The sequence below is a fragment of the Corvus hawaiiensis genome, chromosome 5 (assembly GCF_020740725.1).
Source record: "Corvus hawaiiensis isolate bCorHaw1 chromosome 5, bCorHaw1.pri.cur, whole genome shotgun sequence".
In the NCBI taxonomy this organism is placed as follows: domain Eukaryota; kingdom Metazoa; phylum Chordata; class Aves; order Passeriformes; family Corvidae; genus Corvus; species Corvus hawaiiensis.
The window spans coordinates 26,982,100-26,998,384 of record NC_063217.1 but is presented as its reverse complement, the minus strand read 5'-3'; the positions used below and the strand labels follow the sequence as shown (position 1 = coordinate 26,998,384).

At 36.3% G+C, this 16,285-nt stretch overlaps 1 protein-coding gene across 2 annotated transcripts in view; it reads left to right on the top strand.

Moving 5' to 3' along the window:
* Nucleotides 1-16,285, top strand: part of NFXL1 (nuclear transcription factor, X-box binding like 1) — a 54,102-nt gene that overhangs the window by 1,006 nt on the left and 36,811 nt on the right. For both annotated transcript variants that reach the window (XM_048303976.1, XM_048303975.1), the window contains exons 2-14: nt 588-758; nt 1,093-1,202; nt 2,829-2,962; nt 4,398-4,576; nt 4,744-4,905; nt 5,008-5,108; nt 6,310-6,424; nt 6,760-6,884; nt 7,678-7,800; nt 9,103-9,193; nt 12,694-12,814; nt 13,476-13,632; nt 14,379-14,470. In XM_048303976.1, coding sequence (XP_048159933.1) covers nt 588-758; nt 1,093-1,202; nt 2,829-2,962; nt 4,398-4,576; nt 4,744-4,905; nt 5,008-5,108; nt 6,310-6,424; nt 6,760-6,884; nt 7,678-7,800; nt 9,103-9,193; nt 12,694-12,814; nt 13,476-13,632; nt 14,379-14,470 — 1,681 coding nt within the window. The remainder of the gene's footprint in view (nt 1-587; nt 759-1,092; nt 1,203-2,828; nt 2,963-4,397; nt 4,577-4,743; nt 4,906-5,007; nt 5,109-6,309; nt 6,425-6,759; nt 6,885-7,677; nt 7,801-9,102; nt 9,194-12,693; nt 12,815-13,475; nt 13,633-14,378; nt 14,471-16,285) is intronic.

Genomic DNA, 16,285 nt, shown 5'->3' with positions numbered 1-16,285 from the left:
CATACAGTAACTTAAAATAAGGTTACATTAAAAACCCACTCACTTTTAATGTTGCTGACTGTGAAATAGCATGAACACACTATTGCAATAAAGAGCTGTTGAATTTGAGGGAGATCAGTGAAAGTCATAATTTAAGAAATAACAAATGCTGGAGAAATACCTGTATGGTATCTGCATATTATAACAACTGTAAATTTTTTATAAACAAACGGCGTGTTTTGGTTTTTTCTTCCTCATGCTATGACAGTTGTGTTTGTGTGGGATGTGTGGGGGTTTTTTTAAGTATCCTTTTCATAAAGCAGCATTATAGTTGCATATATTCTGGTATGTTTGGTTGGATTTGTCAGCAGTAATTGACAGATTTTGACAGATAATTCCTGCTGTGAATTTTATGATAATGCACAGTAAAGAAGTAAATACAATTTATCTCTTGTATGGTATTGAAAATGTAGTGATGTAATACTCTTAAAAATATAAAATCAGCAAACTCTGTAAATAAAAGGACAATTGAAAGTACGTAGAACTGAGTGTGGTGTTTACAGTTAACTGCCATGGTATTAATCATCATTGGTATTTTCTCTTAATAGAATTATCTTCACTGAAGAAATTTGATGAAATTAAGAAGGCTAATCAGGCTGCAGCAAAAAAGCTAGTTGAAGACCAATTAAGCTCCTCATCTGAAGATGATGATGAAGATGCTGAAGTAAAACAAGGGAAGATTTTGGACAAAACATTTACCATTTACACCAGTCAAACTGGTAATGGTTTTTCATTTATTGACTTTTATTTTGGTATGAAAGCATAAACAATGCAGTATCACTGTGTATTAGAATTTTTCTGTAATTGGAAGGAAGGCACTCTATCATGATGTCTTACATTAAAAGTATTTTTTCCCAGCAGTGCATGCTGGCTGTACTTCTTGTCTTTTCATGCAGAAGCAGTGGTATAGTTTTAAACTGTCTTAAGTGTGGCTTTTTAAATAATACATGAATGGCTTTATTCAGAGAAAAAAAACTTTTGCAGCAGTCTCAACATGTACAGAATAACAGATCAAACATTACTGATTGCTTTAAAAATCTTTATACATTAAAGATGGAGATGCAAGTGAACTGGAACGTACGAGACAGTACATGAATGAGGCTTTCCAGTCAGGGGCTATGACTTGTCTCATCTGCATCGCTTCAGTTAAAAGGAACCAAGCTGTAAGTACTTTACAGTAACCCTTTAGAACAAAACAAATGTAACTGTCTGAATAACTTGTATTATATTATTGAGGTTATTCTTGGGATTGAAAGCTTTAAAATGGTAAGAGTACTAAATGCAATATTTAGCATCTTTGGATTTTGAAACACTGGAAGACATAAGTGGTTATATGTGTAGCTTGTAATTGGAATATGTCTTTTGTTGTCATATGTTTGTTATAGTGTAAAATAGCTATTTTTAAGTTTAGGATAGTAGTGTGTGGCAAAAGATAAGTGCTTGAATGCCAGTGCTTGCAATTGTGTATTCAATAAGCTATGGAGTAGCAAATCAAAATATTAAATACTAGGAAGTTAAGAGATATTATTGTTAGATTTACAGCAGGGAAGCTAAGATAAACTTTGCTGCCCTCAGTGCTGATCAGGTGGAAGGGAAGTGTGTGTGTCAGAGAAGTTTGTCCTATTTCATATAGGTACATTTTATATGGGAGAGATTTCAGGACAAATATTTTTTCTTTCTGTTAGAGTTACTTGAATCAAAAACATGTTTGCAACTGTATGTTTAACATTAAAAAGAAAAGATGTGTAGAAAATATTTTAATTTCTTATGATAGATATGCACAGACTACAAGTACCTGATGAAACTGTAGTCAGTAACTTCTTTCTAAAAAGAAATGCAATATATTTTTTATGAATTCTTAAGATATTTAATCCAAATTCTTTCAGACCTTAATGAATGTTTTTAGCTTGACTTTTGACATTCTATGGCTCTTGATAGAGTTAATCTTATCTCAGCAGAAGTGAGATGATTTGGTAACTTGGAAGTCTTCTTTTATAACTCAGTGGTTTGCTAATTGTCTTGAATCTTTATAATTTCAGCCAAGTCTGTTTGTTTACATAATATCTCCTGCTTGGCTTTAGTTTTGGGAAGTTAGTTACCATAGTTCTAGCAACTTATGTCATTGGCACTGTCCTCTGTAAGTTAATGGGGAAAGTCTCTGTATTTTCACAGTATTGTTTCATAACATTGTCTTAAGTTATTAAAAAAAAATTAAAGTTAAAATTTTCTTCTGCACTTTTCTTACCAAATTGTTATAGGTTTGGGTAAAGCCAAAGTCATCTTTATGGTGCCAGGTGGTGCAATAATGGACAGTGGCACAAACTGGGCCTTGGGAGGTGCAGATTGGATACTAGGAAGGTAGTATGACACCTGGAGTAGCTTGCTCAGGATGGTTGTGGAGTCCCCATCCCTCAGGACTTTCCAGCTTTGCTAGGCAAAGCTGTGTCTGAACAGAGCTAAGCTGGCAATAGTCCTGCTTTGGGCATCAGTTTGTGCTACATGACCTCCAACAGTGTGTTGAAATCAACATTTCTCTGATTATCGGAGTATTTTGGGCTCCATTAGCCTTGGCAAAAACTTCCCATGGGAGTCAGAAAAAAAGATTATAGGTCTGAATCTATAACAGTAAAACTGCCTGTATTGATCTAACAATGGGTATAACCTATCTTTGAAAAACCATTTTTAAAGGGAAAAATAGCAAGCTTATAGTTTTTTAGATATTACGGATGTTCATCAATGGAAACAGAAACCTCATTTAAAGCAATTGACATTTGATGTCTGCTCTTTAGGTCTGGAGCTGTTGTGGATGCTTTTGTATATTTCATCTGGTGTGTATCCAAAAGTGGGCCAAGGACAGCCTTTTTCTTGTATCTTCTCCTTTGACGGATGATGATTTTGGGAAGAAAGATTATCCCTGGCCATGGTGAGCTCCTCACGGTACATTTGCAAAGTTACTTCTGTTGGGAAGATCATGCAAATTGGTGTTACTTTAGAAGGAATGGTACTTGTAAATGATGTGCACAACAAAAACAAAGAGTTTAGAAGACTGACTTTTCTATTGATTTTTAAAATTATTTGTAAATTTTTGTTAATATGATTCAGAAAAATTTCTCAGGGATATTAAAACCTTGCTGCATCAAATTGTTTTAACCTCTGAGAAGGTAACTTACCTGTCATGTGTCTCAGCTTATGACATTTATTTCTGAATGGCTTTACATATTTTTCACTTTCAAAGTTGGCTCCATGAAATAAGTTTAAAAAGGATTGTCAAATAGCAAGATGTAGGGATTTATTATTTATTTTTTTAGTCTCAGTATAATCCAAACATTAAATCAGGTCTTGTAGTTTTACTTGAGGTGGTATAAAGAAGAAGGTAATAATGTGACTGCAGGAATAAAATTTTCTAAGCAGGTTTGCTTAGGAAATAAAGTGTCAGTTGTTGGCTGGCAGCATCTCAAGTTTTAATGCTTCTTCTACTATGAACTCGTTTTGTGTTTAAACATATTGTTTATAATGAAAAAAATTCCAGGCAAATGGTACTTTATTTTACATTTGAAGACATGCTAAAGCTATGCCATCACTATTGAGAAATGGTTCATGGTCTGTAATGCATTATATCAAGGCAAATTGATGTTTTATTTGATAAAAGTGAGTGCATAGGACTTTCAAAGTCCCTGTTCTTCTGTGAGGGGGACCTTCTTTTCTGTGGTCTTTTCCCAGTGTAGCCAGAAATGCAAACTATTTTGTTTCTCCTTCCTTGTGTTGCCTTCCTTGTCCATGGCTTGCAGGGGGCCTATTGGGCCTGTGGCACTTTATAAGTTCCAGACCTCTAGTCTCTATACCTTTAGCAATAATGTATGTTTTAACTTCTGTCAACAAGGGTAAAAAATGAAGGTGTACATCTTGAATTTAAAGTCTTTCAGATAAAATTCTAATTATTACACATAGTTTTAATAGTGTTACTAAACTTTGTTTTATGTGGCTAATAGACTGCTACTAGTAAACCCCTGGTTTTTAATCCCTTTGTTTTTCAATTGGTACTATTTGAGTAGGTTAACTGTTGCATTCTTTTAGATTCTTTTGCTGTGCTGAATTTTTATCTATGTATATTCTTAGAGAAAAGAAATTGCATTTACAAGACAATTCCGTAGATATAATAATGAATGTATTGTAAAATCTGACATATAGAAAGACCTTTATTCTTTGTTGCTGTATATTGTTATTATTTGTTACAGTAGTTGTAAAAATGTTAATTGGTAGCATTGAAACAGTCTTGGGAAGCCAAAATGATAAAAACTGCTTTTTTTTTTTTTAGTTTAAAAGAATTGCTTTACTTTTCACTCCTTTTTCCCTTGTAGTCCAAAATGTAGGTTTGAATACAAACGCTCTGAAACTCCCAGTAGGTATTACTGTTACTGTGGAAAAGTGGAGAATCCAACAGTGGATCCATGGCTGGTACCTCACTCCTGTGGTCAGATATGTGAGAGGGAATTCAAACCTTCCTGTGGCCACAAATGTTTGCTGCTTTGTCATCCAGGTAAATCCTTTGTGTTTCTTGGTTGTGTCACCTGTATTTAGGTACCTGTTACACAGTTCAACTTAAAATCTGTTAAGTATATTTAAAATTCTCAGAGTAAAAGAGATGTAGTCAAGGCTGCATTTGCTGAATGGTTGTTAGCAAGATATTCTTTTTGCTATAATTAGGACCCTGTCCACCTTGCCCAAAGATGGTCACAACAACCTGTCACTGTAAGAAAGCCAAACCAGTGCCCCGAAGGTGCAGTGCCAAGGAGTGGTCTTGCCGCCTGCCGTGTGGACGAATATTGCTGTGTGGACAACATGTTTGTGAGAATCCCTGTCATGCAGGTAGACCAGCCTTTTTAACTTCAGAGCAGGTTGTTGCTGTTGTTAAAATACATCATCCTTTTGCGATTCCTACTCTTAATGTCACTTTGCAACTACATACAGGAGATTGTCAGCCTTGTCCACGTGTCAGTACACAACGGTGTACCTGTGGAAGACAGACAGCAGAGAGACTTTGTGCAAGTCCTCAGTGGCAGTGTGATCAGGTATGCTGAAGCTATCCTTTTTAACTTAGTTCTCACCTTTATAAAATTTGATTATTTGGTGTATTAAAGATTGGAGAAATGTATCCAGTAAGAAAAAATGATTTTTTAACTTTTGAAAGTGCAACCAAAAATATAAACAGCATTGTTTGAGAAGAGATTTAGTTGGTGGCTCAGCTAATTTTTTATAGTAGTTCAAATGTTACTGTTCTGGGGTTAAGCTAGCAGTGCATTTAACTTCATATACACTTTTTCTTGTACTGGAGGTTGAAATTTCAGCTGCTGCCTTCAAAAATAAGACTGAAACCACAGCTTATTAGACAAGAGTTTTTTGCTTATTTTTAGGACTGTAGCAGAATGAAAGCTTTGTGATTAATTCTTTGAAGTATATTTGCAGCCTGTGCTTAAGACCAAGGCTATGGATTGACAGACTGGAAAAAATAAAAATAATTTTAAAAAATTAAGTGGCAGGGGGAAGGCTGCACCAGGAGGTACTTGGTCATTTTGATCCCAGTAAGAAAGGTACTTGGCCTCTGTGAAGTATCAATTAAAATGCAGTTTTTTTCAGCTAACACTATAGAGAAAAGGAGTATAATCTAAAGAATAGTATGTCCCTTTAGATCTCTGGAACCCCAAGCTGTGCAGCATTGAACGGACTGTGATACATGTGCAGCATACAGTGCAGACCCCATTTTGGTTGTTGAAGGTATTGTAGGATATTCTTACAAGAAAGCATCCTTGATCATAATTTCTACAGTCAAACAGAAAGAGTATTCAGATGAGAACTTCTTGCTGCACTTTTAGATAAAGGCAAGGACATGCAGACAGTCTAATCACTGGTACCAAGTGCGAGCTACCTCCAATCTCTTCTGCTACAGTAAGTTTATCCTGTAGTCAAAGTGTATGTGCAGTACAATGTGGGCCTGAAGGCTGAGCTGTGTATGCAGCACAGCACAGACCTGGGACCACTCAGGTTTTCTGAAACACTAACTCCTCACTGTACTGTGGTCTTCCAGACAGGATCACTGCAGGGATGATCAGTTTTATTTGGTGAACTCAGCAAATACAAGATTTATTAACAAAATTCAGAAAAAATGAAATTCCATCCAGAAGCATCTCACTCCTGCTTTTTGCTCTTGGCTTGCTTTGGCTTGGTATGTAGTTCCATTACATTGCATTCACTTGGTTTCTCTGAATTTCTCAGGTGTGTGGGAAGTGTTTGCCATGTGGCAATCACACATGTGAACAAGTTTGTCATGCTGGTCCCTGTGGAGACTGTCCTCGTTCTGGGAAAAGGTCCTGTCCATGTGGAAAAACAAGTAAGCTACTTTTTTTTTTTTTAAATGATAAATTGAATAAAAAGTCCTCCAGTCTTTCACAGTCAGTAGTCTAGGCTAATTTTGCAGTGTGGCGTCCATAAAAAGTTCTCATAGTCAACCATGACAGTATATTAACTTTTTTTGCATAGCTTTCAAAGCTTTTTTTAGCACCAGGGGTTTAATTTGTGATGTGAATAACTGAGTAATTCTAAAGAAGCTTTTGAAAAAACAAAAGACAACTGTCATCTGAATTTATTGTACATTGCATTTTTTTCCTAAATATTTTGGCTTTTTTTCCCCTAAATGTTTACTTGTACTTCTCTCTCTTCATCTAGAGTTTACATTGCCTTGTACAGAAGATGTGCCCACCTGTGGTGATAGTTGTGACAAAGTTCTGGAGTGTGGCATCCATAAATGTTCACAGCGCTGTCATCGGGGTCCCTGTGAAATATGCAGAGAGGTTAGTCTTCCTGAAGCATGTTCACATTTTGTTTGGGCTCTTAAACTATATGCCTGGAACAGTGCAAGTCACCTGAGGAAAATGAAATAATATCTATCACAAAATCTGTGACTTTGTTTATTAAAAACATGTTCTTTCATTATTCCCCTCCCACCCCAACACAGTTCTGAATAAGTAGTTGAGCATTGTGTTGAGTTGAGGCTGTACCTGGATGAGTGTATTGCTTTGGCTTGGTTTTGTTTTGTTTTTTAAAATTTTTATGTCCTAAAAGACACTTAATTTTTTCTCCATCTTTTCTAGCTTCCTTCTGGCTTTGTCTTTCTATGATATTCCTTCATTAGTGAAATTGAAGGTGGTGTGACATAACATTATTTTCTTCTTTGTAAGAAAATTAAGTTTTACTGTACTCTAGATATCTCTGGAGCTCCTGTGGTCTGGCCTACAAAGCCATTGCTCTGTCAGGTCTCAGTTGTCTCTTCCTGAACCAGCTTTGGCTACGAAGTCTAGGTGATAGTAGTTATCACATGACAGCCATGATGAAGGGCAGATAAACCTGCTCATCTACTTCTTAAATTATCTGTATACGCTATGGGTGCAGGAGAGGTACTTTTTTGTATGAATTTGTTTTGCAATTATGCTTGTCATCTTGCACGACACACTTGGCATTGTGTATACAATGTAATGTTACTTTCCCTTGAACTTTCCTTTACAGATAGTAGTAGAATGTTTTATTTTCTTTTTTTTCTCTTGTATTAAAAATGCCCTGCCTTTTTTTCCCTGTCTTGCTGCCCAGGAGGTTGAAAAACAGTGTCGCTGTGGAAAGCACACCAAGCGCATGCCGTGTCATAAGCCATATCTGTGTGAAACAAAGTGTACTAAAATCCGTGATTGTCAAAAGCACCAGTGTCGGAGGAAGGTAAGTGCCCAGATACAATCTTTCTCAAATGCATTCTTTAGCTCACTTCTTAAAAAGTCTAGATAACATCAATTTGTTGCTCCACCTCATGTTATTGTATAGAAAGAGGAGCTTATTTCCATGCCACTGAAACTTAATTTTCAGTGTACCAGAATTCTCTGAAAAGGATGACATCAGGTAAAACTCACTGGCCTTATAAACAGGGAGGGGATTTTGACAACTTTCCAGTTCCAGAAGGCAGTTTTGCTTTCCAATTCTTGAGTAGTCACTGATGCTTTATGCATTCTGCAGTAGTTAAATCAATTTATTTCCCTACTTTGTAGGAAGAGCTGGGAATCACTTATAACTTGGCAGCCCAGCATTCCATACCACCTTCAAATACACACCAGTGCAAGCAGCAGTGGTTTGACAGTTGGGAATTGGAGTTTTGTTTCCCTTCTTCTTTGAAGTCAAAAGGAATGATTGATACTCAGAAGTATCTTTTGAGTTTATTCATTCAAGAGACCCTGAAAGTTGCCTGCTATTTGTGAATTAATACATTGTGAAAGTTGGACTACTTACCACAAATAGGCATGAAAAGATACAGTTTTACTCTTAGGTTTTTTTGAATATTATTGTTATAGTGAATTTACTTTGTGTGAAAAGATTACAAAACAAGTAAATGCAATGTTGGCAGCTCTGTGATGAAAAATCCAGATTTCTTGTTGGAAGGAGGGTGCCTTTCAAGTTAATAGAAAAGATGATGTTCTCTCCTGACGTGGCATCCACCGATGTGATGGTTTTGTGGAATGTTCTCATTCTTTCACATTACTGATTTATATAAGAATAAAAAATAGATAACTGGTCTTGAAGTTAACTGACCTTTACTACAAAGGTAAAAATGTATTAAAAAAAAAAGGTTAGTAACATTTTTCTGCCAGGGACAATATAGCATAAAAATGGAAAAAATTGCAGAGTAGTGAGGTAAACTGTCAGATGTCCTATCTTCTGAAATTATTTTGGATTAAAATATTATAATAATTTGAACTTTTAAATGTTCTTATGCTTTTTTGAAGCCCTCTGCCTTTTTAGTGTTTTGAATGATGCATTCGAATGTGCGTTCTCTTGTTATTTTCTAATACAATTTTTTTTTTTAAACCACTTTACAGGTGGCCTTTTTTCTGGAATGAGTTTGAGGAAATTTCACTAAAGTGCACTGACATTTTTTAAAATAAGTATTGAAAAAATGAGATAGTGGAAGAGGGAAAGTATATACCAGAAATTTCTGTTTCCAGTTATTAGACTTTTTGTTATTTTTAATAGTGCTGTTCTGGAAACTGTCCACCTTGTGATCAAGTCTGTGGGCGGACTCTCGGCTGCAGAAATCACAAATGTCCTTCAGGCTGCCACAGAGGTAAGAACAGGTGAAGAATCCTTGTAGTGATGGAATGTTGTTTACTTTTGCCAAATTTCATGCTTGCAGGACTGTGTGTGGTGCTTAATAAGTTCTCTCCATTGTTGCATGTGGGCTTTTTGTGGGGGCAGTGTGTTTGAAAGTGCTGGTTAGAACTTAAGGACTTACATAGTGGCAACCTGTGTTTTTACCTGGTGATTTTGCTTAATATTGTTCCTCTGAAAATGCTCTTGTCTCCAGCTGTGTAATTCAAAAGCCATGGCTTTTGAGTAATTTTTCCCAATAATTCTGTTCACTGAATATGCATTACAAAGTCCAAATACATACAGAAATGACTGCTGCTGATTGAGTCTGAATGGTTTTAAAAAATCCTAGAATGCAACATGTGGTGGTACAAGCAGGCTTAAAAAAAAAAAAAAAAAGGATGGAATTTGAATGTATATTGGTATCCTACCAGTAAAAGAAAATAAGAACTTGTTACTGACTATAAGAAGGATAACAAAAAAGTTTGCTTCTGAATCCAGTGACCTTGGTTAAAAGGATACTGGAAACACACAAAATTACCTGGCAGATTGCTTTGATATTTGCTTGGTTGGGGGTTAAATTGGAATGACTGAAAAACTGTCTGCCCTCTCAGCAATTTTCCCCACAGAAGCTGCTGCCCTGCTGAAACAGCAGCCAAGTAGCCTCTGTAATTTCCCTTAGTATTCTGAAGTATAAGTTGCAACAGCTCATGAAATAATTTTCAACTTGTTCAGCCAGTCTTGCTTCTGAGGCAGTGACTCTTAGGAGGAGAGGACAGGTAAATGTGGTAGTTGTACCTGTTAACTTGCTATTAAATCTGTCACCACAAACTAGTGGTTTGATTTTTCTCTGTACACTGTGTCCCTTTTTTCTTTTCCTTTCCTTTCTTCTCCATCCCCTGTACCTCTCTAAAATCTTGTAAATACGTAATTTTTTGTGTACTGTCAGAAGAAGACTGTTAACATTGTTTTTCCACATTAGTTTGGTTGATAACTAAATCATTGAATAAAATTCTGATTGGAAAACTAAAGAGCTAATGCTGCATTATAGGATAAACTTTTATGTTGAATGATTGTTTTTATTTGATGTTGCTTGCATTTTACAGCCTGGCTCAAAGTGACAAAGATTTCTAATAATTTCTAATATGAAAACAATAAAGCAATGTCTATAAGAAAACAAAAGTGATCTTTGAGAATGTAAATATCAAATATATACACTTTGAAGAGTAATTTATCAAAAGAGTATAATTGTCTATTTACTAACTAAAGCTGCATATAATGAAGGTAATGACTGATGATACCAGATGATAAATTTATTTTCTTTTCTAAATTCTCTGTGCTTTAACAAAATAGTCTAGTACAGTTTGTATCTTCATAAATATATGAAAATATTACTAAAGGCAATTATTTTAATGTCAAAATATTTATATTAATGTGTTTCTCCCTAAATACCAATATTTTAATAGCTACTGAAAGTTATGATTAATTATTTTATCTTTAGTATGTAACTAGGTCAGGGTAATTTTCCAATAAGCTGCCAGATTGCAGTGACCACTGATGTTAAAGGAATAGATGCCTCCTAGAAAATAACTTCCTTTAAAAGGACCCCATCTCAGAATGGACCCCATCTCAAAAGGACTTAATCTCAGAATTATTAGAAGTTGCTGATAATAAGCACTTGGCCTTTAGCAGGAGTCTGTGAAAACAGGTAGCTAAGGTTTTTGGTTGTCTACTTTTCTTAAATATTTATCATGCTTGCTGAAATTTGCAATGTGTTGCCAGGGAATAGAAGTGTTTTGCTTCTTACTGTGGTACATTTATAACACTTGATTTGAGAACAGTGTGCTCTCACCTTATCTTCAAGCACTCTGAATCTCTGATCTCTGCCTTTCTGTATTTTTGAGAATGTAGTCAGTTGTCTTTGTTAATGGGATATTTAAAAGAATTCTACACATATTAGCCACTCTGGGCAGTATAGCTTTAGACCTTCTATTTCTTTTGCAAAAGGAGCTGGACAAGCTTGAGAAGTGGGCCCTTGGGAATCTCATGAGGCTTAACAAGCCCAGGTGCAAGTTGCTGCACCGGAGTTGGGGCAACCCCTGGTATCAACACAGGCTGGGGGATGAACAGATCCAGAGCAGCCCTGCCAAGAGGGACATGGGGGTGCCGGTGAGTGAGAGGCTGGACATGACCCAGCCATGGGCACTCACAGCCCAGAAAGCCAAACGTGTCCTGGGCTGCATCCAGAGCACCGTGGGCAGCAGGGCCAGGGAGGGGATTCTGCCCCTCTGCTCTGCTCTGGTGAGACCCCACCTGGAACCCTGCATCCAGCTCTGGGGTCCCAGCATGGGAAGGACATGGACCTGCTGGAGCAAGTCCAGAGGAGGACACCAAGATGATGAGAGGGAAGGAGCAGCTCTCTTGTGAGGAAAAGGTGAGAGAATTGGATTTGTTCAACCCCAGGAGAAGACTCCAGGGTGACCTAATTGCAGCCTTACAGTCCTTAAAGCAGCCTACAAGAAAGATGGAGGAGGACTTTTTACAAGGGCATGTAGTGACAGGACAAGGGGGCATGGCTTTAAATGAAGAGAGAGTAGGTTTAGATTAGATATTAGGAAGAGATTTTTCCTATGAGGGTGGTGAGGCGCTGGAACAGGTTGCCCAGAGAAATTTTGGATGCCCCGTCCCTGGCAGTGTTCGAGGCTGGGTTGGATGGGGCTTTGAGCAGTATGGTCTAGTGACAGGTGTTCCTGTCCATGGCAGGGAGGTTGGATCTAGACCATCTTTAAAGTCCCTTCAAACCCAAACAATTCTATGTTTCTGTGTGTGCTGATCATTATACTGTTATTCAATTTGCTTTGCAATTTAAAGACTGTAGTGCTTCCATCCTTTTGTCTTCAGCAGCCTTTTGCTGGTGAGACATCTGCTTCTTGAAATGCTGCTTTTCATATTCCACTAACAAGTCAGAATTGCTTTAAAATTTCTGCTGTCAATACATTTTTCAGTTGTTCTCTTTAAAATTTCAGGATGCAACATGATTAGTAAGCTAAAATCCCATGTCTAAATTTGCTTTTTTTAGAAGATTCATATTCTTGCTGTTAATTACTCAATAATAAAACTTAGCAGTTGGTGTAGAAATGGTGTGGGAGAGTTATAAATTAAAACATAGATCTTTTACAGATACATTTTTAAAATTATATCAGATTAGTAACATTAGTAACTTTATAGAGGTGGAGGATGTTTTCAAGGAAACATTCGTTATACATACCTGAACATTAATATCATACAAAATCTGCAGAACTTTAATGTACCAGTTTTTCAGTGTCCCTTTTTGAATTTAGATGAAAGATGACATTTCTTCATATGTAAGACTGAATACAAATGGAAAATACCTAAGTGTTGTGTGATCCAAATTAAATTGTGAGAGGGGGGTGATTTCTGACTTGCTTGCCATATTGTTAATATGTTTATTTTTAGGTAGTTGTAATCCATGTCCAGAGACTGTAGATGTGAAATGCAATTGTGGAAAAACTGTCATAAAAGTGCCCTGTGGCAGAGAGCGTACCATCAGACCTCCCAAGTGCAAGCAGCTGTGCAGGTCAGTATAGAAAGTGTGTGCATTTCCTCTTCTTAAGTGGAGCTTAAAGTGTCCTTAAAGAAAGCAGTAAAATATACCTTGAAAGGCAAAAATTGTTCCTTATCTGATTACAGCTATTACTTCTCAGTCTTCTGTATCCTTGACTATGCAGATGGAGATTAGCAATAATCCTTCCTATCAGATACCTCTCTGCCACCGAGGTTTCATGAGCAGGTTGCCTGCTTCATGGGGGAGGTTCTGTCTCACCAAGCTTTTCCAGCTCTGTAGTCCAGCTCATTTCTTCAAGTCATCTCTGGTATGTTTCGAAGTACCTCAGAGAGGCAGTTTATCTAGAAAACTTTGCTAGCAAAAGGAAAAAGAATATTTTCTGCTGGGTTGTAGCAAGATAACATAGTGCAAGAGTAGAATTAGGATGGAAACAGCCGTTTGAATATGTAAACCAAACTTTGATTTTTAATTTTATTTAGAATTCCTCTTTAATTTTATTGTAATGTTAACCACCTGCTGAAGGTGAGAAGTAAACTAATTTTAGTAAATTAATTTTAGGAAAACACCAACAACTTGTTCATTTCAATTCTTTACATGTTGAACATACTTGCCCAGTGACTGTAACTTCATATTTCTTGCTGTCATATTGATTCATTCTTGGATTTTTCTTCAGTCGGCCACCTACCTGTCACCACTCTACCCAGGAGAAACACTATTGTCACTTTGGGCGGTGTCCTCCGTGTCGTCAGCCCTGCCAGAAAACCTTAACGTGTGGTCATTTGTGCCCTGTTTCCTGCCATGATGAAGCACTTGTGAAGCAAACTGGCTTAGTGAGTAAACAGTGAAAAATGGTGTATTATTTGTGTTCAGAACAATGAGCATCAGTTTGACCTGAATCTTAGTTTTGAGGCTTTTGGAGTTCAGAGTAAACACCTAATCAAGCACAGAGCTGTGTGTACCACTCAGCATGATGCTAAGTGGTTCTAGCTCCTTTGTTGCAATCTGAGTAATTTTGTAATACATAATTGAATTGCTCAAAAAATTACAAGATTTTTGTTGGAGTATTAAATGTATTTGTTGGAGTATTAATGTATTAAAAACATTAAATTTCAGCTGTAAGCAATTGCTTTTAACATAAGAACAAAAAAATAAAATTTAAGTCTGATTTTATGAAACCATCAAATTTTGCACAAGCTAGAAGCCAGAAATTGTTTGGCATTTTTTAACATGACACGTATTGTGCACTGCATGATGGTAATGGAACTAGCTTAAATAATTGAAATCTTTTTATCTTTATTAACTGGTTAGAATTGTTTTACTGTTCTTTTTCATTTGGCTTGGTGCTTAATGTTTAGCACTAGGAGCCACAGGACTTAATTTTCCTATCCCTAACCAGGCTAAGGATGAAACTGTAATTTTTTGTCTGTAAGGGGTGTGGAGATTTCCATTAGTAAAAAGCTAGTTACTAGAAAGTACATTTGTTAGAACTGGAAACTCTTTACATGATATGCTTATTTATGGCCAAGCAGATAGTTCTATTTGTGTTTTGTATTCAACTAGCGTCTTTTGCTCTCAGCATCAGTCTGCAGGGCCTTGGGAACAGCCATCTGAGCCAGCCTTCATTCAGACTGCGCTACCGTGCCCTCCCTGTGAGGTTCCTATACCAGTGTAAGTATTAAAATAAAAAAAAAACCAAATTTAAAAAAGATGTTTTATATGGGGATTTTTTTCTTTTTATATTGTCATAGAGATGGACATGAAATTAACCATATTTGCAGCTGAAAAGGAAATGCCTATGTGAACACCAATCTCATAAAACTAGGAGCACCGTAATAGACATTTTCGTAGTGTCTACTCACTGTATGAAAGGATTGATTGTGTTAGTAAAGATCAGTTCTTTCTGATAAGTGTTGTGTGTAATGCTACTTTAAAAGACAAGTATGAAAATTGTGAAGTTTGATAGTCATCAGTGACATGACTTTTTCTGTGTATTTTCTATCTTGTTTGGTTTATGGGATCATAATATTCTGCATAATGAGTTGCTATTTTGTTTCTCAGTTCTTCGGTTATTATATGCTAGTGAATGACAGGTGGGCACTTTTATCCCATATGCTTCTTTCCTTTCTGTTTTTGACTTGTCCCGAAGGTTCTCCTTGAGTTGAGCTGAATCAACTCTTTCTATGGTGATGCTGAGGATATAAGGGAAGACATGATGATGACGACTTTTTTTTGCCTTTTTTCAATTTGTTGAAACCTCTGTTTACATTATGAAATGAGGACCCATAATTCAATATTTATATGAAAAATAAAGTGCTGGTGGTTTTGGTCTGTTTTTGTGTTGTGTTCTCTTACTATTTTTAACTCTGCATACTTCACAGGTGTTTGTGTCTTCTTGGTTTTTAAACATCCCTCCTTTGTTTTATGAAGTGAGAACTAGATGGAGGAAGATATTAAAAATATATATTTAACTGTCTATGTAGATAGGTTTAGAACTTAATATAGGATTGTGCTATAATAGGTTTTACTTTTGTTCAAATGTATGACCACTCAGTACTTCTGATACTTGGACTCAAAGCCAGACTCACAAAAGGTGAAAAAGCCAGATTGTTATGAGCAATCTGGTTTCAGTGTTTGGGTAGAAGCCAGCTGTAGAAGCTGTCTCACGTAGATATTCAGCAGAGGTCATTGTTTAACATTGTGCATTATGTAAGGTATATCTCCTCGTTCCTCTGAATTTCAACATCAGAATCAGCTTTGTTAGTCTGAAGACTGCTCCCCAGAGGAGGTAAGTCATCTAAGTGAGAAGGAAACCATACAGAAAAAGTTGTACTTAATTTTGTAACTGGAGGAAGAATTGTTTCATTTCATAGTGCTTTGGGCAAATTAAGGTTCTGTTAGCATTAGGTCACATTAATTCTGGAATATCCCAACTCTCTTGATCAATCTTTGCAATTTTAATGTTATTTTTCTTTTTTTTAATAATATGAGATAAGGTTCCTGAATTAACAAAATAATAAAAAACCATGTGTCGCTACAAAGCAAATGACCTGACAATTTCTTTGATCATTGCTAGAACAATGGTATTTGCACAAATATGTTGATGGAGAATAGTTTAAATAATACTCTTTTGTATGGATGGATGTTCATGGAGATTCCATCCTTCATTGGTGAGGTTTTGCAGTCCTTTCTGATTTTGTTCCTAATAATTTGGTATCTTTGAGCATAAGCGTGGTATCTTTGAGAGATTTGTTGTGGAATATATTTAGTATCTATTTCTGTAAGTAGTTAAAAGGAAGATTTCTATTTGCTCTGCTAGTTACGCAGAACAATTAAGGCTGGAAGTTACCTTGAAGTCAGGTCATCTAGTGCAGCCTCCTGCTTAAAGCAGATCAACAGTGAATTCAGAGTGTTTTTCTCTAGCTTTGTCCAGATGGACCTTAAAGCCCCTCGAGTACATCAATTCTACTCAAAACCTTCCTTGTT